Raw genomic sequence first — 6,000 nt, 5'->3', positions numbered from 1 at the left:
TGTATATTACATGTTTTATTTCAAATCAAGTACATTAGAATTTGGGACACACTTCAATGATTAAATACACACAATAAGAATTCCTTTGCCTATTCAGTTACAGAAAACAAATAAAATGTGTATGATAAAGCTTTGCTGAAAACAAGTTATTTTGGCATTGTTCATTCTCAGCTAGTGTTTCTTAAATTAAACAAAACAAACAAAAAGAACAAACCTAAGCAACAAAGAATAGATGGCTCAAAATCTATTCAACACTAAGAATATGAAAACGTAGCACCTTGTACCAGTCAACATGTTTTTTGGGGGGAGACTGGTTTGTAGTGGATAAGAAGCAATGATATTGAATGGGGAGCCTCAAGGATGGAATTAAATAATAATTAAACATAAATGAAAAGGGTATAGAACATTTCCCTTCCCCAACTGATTATTTTGGACTGGGGAGGCAGACAGTACAGAACGAAACACTTTGATCAGATTAATTCTGTCATCAGGTGAAAGTGATTTGACTACTTTTATGTCAAATATCAGTCTGTTGTAGTTCATGTTACTCAGGACTCATCAACAATATTAGAATACAAGTCCCACTGTATACTTGGTGCCAAAACATGACAATCCTGCCAAAAGAAATACTGTACATTATGTGCTGCTAAAATACAAAGTAAAATGAGCTCTGACGGTTTCAATGGTTTCTAATATGAACTAAAGCTAACCCTAAGGCACTGCTCAAAATAAAGCAAAATAATCAAATAAAAAAAGATAGGGAGAGGCAGTGCAATCTAGCTATGGAAACTGGCAAGACTCATGAACTACCACGTCTCCCCTAAAACTTATTACATCAGTAAAACAAATGGAACACCAACAGCAATACCATATGTGGCATTGACTAGGCCTATAATGTTACTTAAAACATTGACAGACATTCCCCACTAATTGGTGAACTTTTGCTGACCAGAGGTAACAACAACCAGGTCTGTGATAGGCCCACGGTATGGATGATAACAATCCTACTTATGGTTATTATATATAGTGAGAGAGGCCATTCAGGAAGGGAGTTCCACTCACTGTTCCTTTGAGACCTCGGCTTGATCGAAAATATAGTTTGATGCAGGTCTCTAGCAATATAATTTTTATTTTCAATCAGTGCAAAACTTTTGAGTCAACGTTAGCTTAGCATAGTTAGGATGATGTCTACATCCACACCACTTCAAAACACAAATGAAAAAAACTAAATGAAGGGAAAAAGTCGTCAAACACATATACTCTCTAGTCTTACAATAGTGGTCCTGTTTGGCTCAGTTGGTAGAGCATGGTGCTTGCAATGCCAGGGTTGTGGGTTTGATTCCCACCGGGGGACCAAAACAAAAATGTATACACTCACTACTGTAAGTCGCTCTGGATAAGAGCAGCTGCTAAATGACTAAAATGTTGTGGAGGATACAGAGATATACATATAGGTGTGGACTAGGTTATTGTATCAGTGGGACATGGATACAGTAGCAGTAATGGAGCTTTAGTATAATGTTTCAATAAACTGTTCTGGCTACAGTACCAATGATACATCATGCCACGTATTTCATGGGATGATGGCTGGGTGGGTTCAGCATTTACATGCAGACAAGTGTGCCCTCCTTTGAGTTGTACTGTACTGATGAAACCAGCAACATGAAGGATTGTTTCATTTAAAAGTTGCATATCCAAATATGTTTTGTCAAAGGCAATTCAACAAAAATATATATTTTTTTAAATCAGTTTTGTTCAATGTTGTATGAGACATACATTAAGGAAAACAAGTTAGATTTACATGGGTGCCTTCAAGATTTCTGTTAAGACATTCAGTTATTAACATTAGATCCCAATCATATTTGGTATGAATGTATTTACTATAAAGATGATTTTTCAACAATAAATACTAAATGAAATATATTAAAGTAACTATCCAGTTACCAGATTTCTATGAAATATGACATATAATGAATACCAATATGAGTGAAATAGTTGTTTTCCTTCCACAGTTTTTGAATGAAGAATGTACAATTATTTGTATAAAAAGAATGCTATTCTGTGTTGGAATGGTGTGGGCATACCCAATACAACAGAATGGTGTGGGCATACCCCAACAACAGAATGGTGTGGGCATACCCCAAAAACAGAATGGTGTGGGTGTATACCGGTCATTAAAAATATTAATGTGAGTAGACCGCTGATTGGCCAGCTCACATCATCCTCTATAACCCTCAATCTCAACTCTGGATTTCGAAGTTAGTTCCACTGCATTTTTTCATTGTACCCTCTAATCAGGGACTAATTTAGACCGTGGACACCAAGTGAGTGCAATTAACTATCAGGTAGAACAGAAAACCAACCGGTTTAAGCCTCAAGATCTGATTGCTGTAATTGCAAAATAATAATAAAGTTCACTTGTGTGTACATAGGGGAAAGTGTTTTGTAAACAAAATGTTGAGCAGTACATGCAAAATTAATGTTTTCAACAACACTTCTTAATTTACTGTACATATGTAATCTTGATGTATGTACCTTTGTCAAGTATAACACCCCTGTTGCCAGTGGAGACTGTACATGGAAGATACTTTGATACAAAATAATCAAGTTATTATATGTTGAATCCTGTCTTAGAGTCACCCAGGATTTTAAAGAAAGATAATAATATTAGGCCCATTTAAATCAGACAGCAGCTTTTAATGAGATTTTATCCTGTTTACAATTGTGGTTAATTAATCTAGCGCATCTGTAGGCTTTTGTCATATTTTCTAGTGGGGTCCTATCTGTAGAAGCAGTAGTATAGTTGCAGCCTGCTTCATGTCACTGTTTTCAGTACTTTTCCATCTTCCCCAATGATTAAAACTGCCCCAAGGACTAAAAACAACAAAACTTAAATATTCATATAGAGGTAAGACGCTAAAGTGTATTTACAAATGTCAAGCAATAAGTAAGGGCCAAATATGCCAATGTAGAATTTTGCACTTAACTTTCATCATATAGTGAAAATGGTCAGGCAGCTAGTATGATACACCTTCACTCCAGTCTCTTCAGCACCAGGAAAGACACCATTTCCACCATGAGAAAGTGAACCCAGACCCATATTGTAAACCTCCCAAATGCACAAATCAAACTTATATATATATAAAAAAACATGAATATTCAACAAAAGTGTGACAGGTTTTGCTGCGTACCATGCTCAAGCCTGCCTTGCAAGTGTCCTAGCTGTGCATGCCACTCTTTCGCAGAGTCCCAAAGCGCGCGCGCACACACACACACACACACGCGCGCACACGCACACACACACACACACACACACACACACACACACACACACACCTCTATGAGCGATGTAAATACATTCTATAACAAAACAAAAACATGGAGAGGGACGGAAGACATACAGTTGGTTTCCCTGACGACAAAGCCTCCTGATGTGATAGGAGGAGAGGCATGGAGACAGTGGTTATCCAATGAGTTCCCCAGCTGTCTGTGCTGTGTGACGTCATAAAGGTCCTATCTATCCTATACTCCAAAAAGATCATCTAAGGCCACAATGTTCATCCAGAAAGGAAAGTGTAAACACTGCAAAAGAAGAGAAAAGACAGTCAGGATTTTTTTTTTTTTAAGTTCCATAATGGAATTGTGTATGACCCGACTGTTTTCAGACAGACATTTTAGTCATTGAAAGCAAGTCTGATAAGCAGTAGATCCATTATATGTGCAATATTTCTGTTTCCCCTCCACAAGTTTAATTTTTGCTTCTTTTACTTTCGGTTTTGTACATCAGCTTCAAACAGCTGAAAAATATTTTTGGTTATGAAGCCATTTCATATTTTTGGCTATAAAGATATTTAATATTTTTGGCTTTAAAGATATTTCACAGTGGTTTAGATGGTACAACAATTCTCTACATTTGCTTGATGTCACAAACTGAAATCATTTTAGAATTTTAGAAAACAGGAAAAGGCAGGGCTATTTCTACATATTGCACATTTAAGAAAAGCAAAAAGAGTAGTACTAGATAAAAGATAATTTTCTGACAATATTAGCCTATAGATTATGGAGGAGTGTCCGTGTGTAGGAAATAGAGATGTGATGGAACAAACCCATTTATTTAAGGCACTTCAATAGCTACTCCTAGAGTCCTGTTTAGGAGTCGACCCACTGTTGAGGATTTCCTCTTCCTCTGCATCCCCCTCCTCTTCCTCCGTCCAGCCTCCCAGACGCAGCGGGGTGGGCATATTAGACAGGCTGACTGCTGTGTGGACGCTGTGCGTCTGAGAACCTGATTGCGTAGATAGAGGGTCAGAGCATAGACAGTTGGACAACTGGATGTCATAAGCTAAAAACGATCAACTACCAAACACGCTCCATCTGACGTTAGCCAAGATCTTATGTAAGTAAAAACAGATGAATGACTGTTTCGTACCAGCGTTGCTGCTTAGCTCTCTCATTGGCACTGGGTTCTGCCACTGGCCGAATGTCCTCTGGTGGGGGAGCGAGTTCTGTTGGTGGACCTGGGGACAGAGTGGAACACACGTCACACACTCGGTGTGTGTGTGTGTGCGTGCGTGTAGAAAGGTAAATGAAAAGAAGGACCCTGAGGCCACCTCTTCGAGGTAACCTACCTCATGCATGTAAATAGCATGGAGACTCATCTCAGCCGAGGCAAACTCTGATAGCAATGTAGTGCTCTTCATTCGAGAATCACTGGCTGACATGCTGAGGAAATAAAAACAAGCTATTATCAGCAAGTCTAAAAAAAACATCTAAGTACATTGTTATTAATCACTTAATTCACAGACTATGAACTAACCTCATATTCAATCAATAATGCACCTTCGACAAGCAGGTACTGTATCAAATCAATCAACACTTTTGCATTACGGATTAACCTAGACAACAGTGTTGTGTTTGCAGTGTGTGTTTGCAGAGCATGGTGTCGGTCTACCTACCTGTCGATGATGGTGCGGTCACTGCAGTACATGGTGCTGTCGGGGTGGGTGGAAGGCAGATGGACATGCGAGCGGGAGCGGCTGGCGTGGGGGAGCTGAGAGTGGGAGTTGGATAGCGAGGCCAGGACGCTGGCGGCGGCAGAGGCAGCCGTGCTGGGAGGAACGAAGCGGCGGTCTCGGCCTGGTAGGCCTGACGCGGTCAGCACAGGGTGGGCCAGGACACTTGCCAATAGGTTGTCAGGCTGGACAGGAAAACATAACCCAGAGGGCAGTATACAAGCAAATTGTCAAGATATAACTCAACATACTGTAATCCAATAACAAACCTTAGACAAATTGCAATACATTGACATCATTGTTGGATGAAACAGTTGAATGACTAGCAGAGTCTGGTTGCCGTTATAGTGTTGAGGCAAAAATCTACCTGTGTCCTAACTGTGACTGACAATGAATTAGCTGGATGGGGATGTGGATGTAGTGGGGAGTTACTGTAGTTACTAACTTCATTGCCGGACCCGTTGGAGAGCAGTGAGGAGCAGAGCGGGGCCTCAGAGAGCAGCAGCTGGGTGGGGGGTCCTCCCTGGGCGTCCTGGTGCACCTTCTCCTTCAGATGGCTGATGAACACTGAGCTCTCCTGGGGGGGCTGCCAACGGGGGTTCTTGATGGTGAAGTGCATCAGAGACAGCTCAGTCTTGCCGTTCTCAGCCTGCTGGTACACAGACGCCTCCGTCTGGCCCTCAGACATCCACTGAAACAGACAACGTGTGACAATTACTCACTGAAACAATGCAATATTGAAAAAAATTAACTATGCGGCCTCCCAAGTGGTGCAGCGGCCTAAGCCTTTGCATCGCAGTGTTGTGGCATCACTATAGCCTGGGGTTCCATTCCAGGTTGTGTCACAACCGGCCGTGATCGGGAGTCCCATAGGACGGCGCACAACTGGCCCAGCGTCGTCCGGGTTAGGGGAGGGTTTGGTCGTTGGGCTTTACTTGGCTCATTGCGCTCGAGTGACTCCTTGTGCGTGCCGGGCACCTGCAGTTTT

The 6,000-nt window shown here is 41.0% G+C and overlaps 1 protein-coding gene and 1 non-coding gene across 3 annotated transcripts in view; one reads left to right on the top strand and one right to left on the bottom strand.

Moving 5' to 3' along the window:
* Window positions 1-6,000, bottom strand: part of LOC139387158 (autophagy-related protein 9A-like) — a 23,555-nt gene continuing 17,555 nt past the window's right edge. For both annotated transcript variants that reach the window (XM_071133199.1, XM_071133200.1), the window contains exons 10-15: window positions 5,458-5,703; window positions 4,956-5,197; window positions 4,629-4,722; window positions 4,430-4,517; window positions 4,107-4,285; window positions 1-3,582 (exon numbers count right to left, since the gene is read on the bottom strand). In XM_071133199.1, coding sequence (XP_070989300.1) covers window positions 4,125-4,285; window positions 4,430-4,517; window positions 4,629-4,722; window positions 4,956-5,197; window positions 5,458-5,703 — 831 coding nt within the window. In that variant the 3' untranslated portion in view covers window positions 1-3,582; window positions 4,107-4,124. The remainder of the gene's footprint in view (window positions 3,583-4,106; window positions 4,286-4,429; window positions 4,518-4,628; window positions 4,723-4,955; window positions 5,198-5,457; window positions 5,704-6,000) is intronic.
* On the top strand, window positions 1,280-1,356 carry trnaa-ugc (transfer RNA alanine (anticodon UGC)). The gene has a single exon. It is a non-coding gene; the product is annotated as a tRNA-Ala (tRNA).

This window comes from Oncorhynchus clarkii, chromosome 28, assembly GCF_045791955.1.
Source record: "Oncorhynchus clarkii lewisi isolate Uvic-CL-2024 chromosome 28, UVic_Ocla_1.0, whole genome shotgun sequence".
In the NCBI taxonomy this organism is placed as follows: Eukaryota; Metazoa; Chordata; class Actinopteri; order Salmoniformes; family Salmonidae; genus Oncorhynchus; species Oncorhynchus clarkii.
The sequence above is the reverse complement of the archived record's forward strand: the minus strand, read 5'-3'. Positions and strand labels throughout refer to the sequence as shown.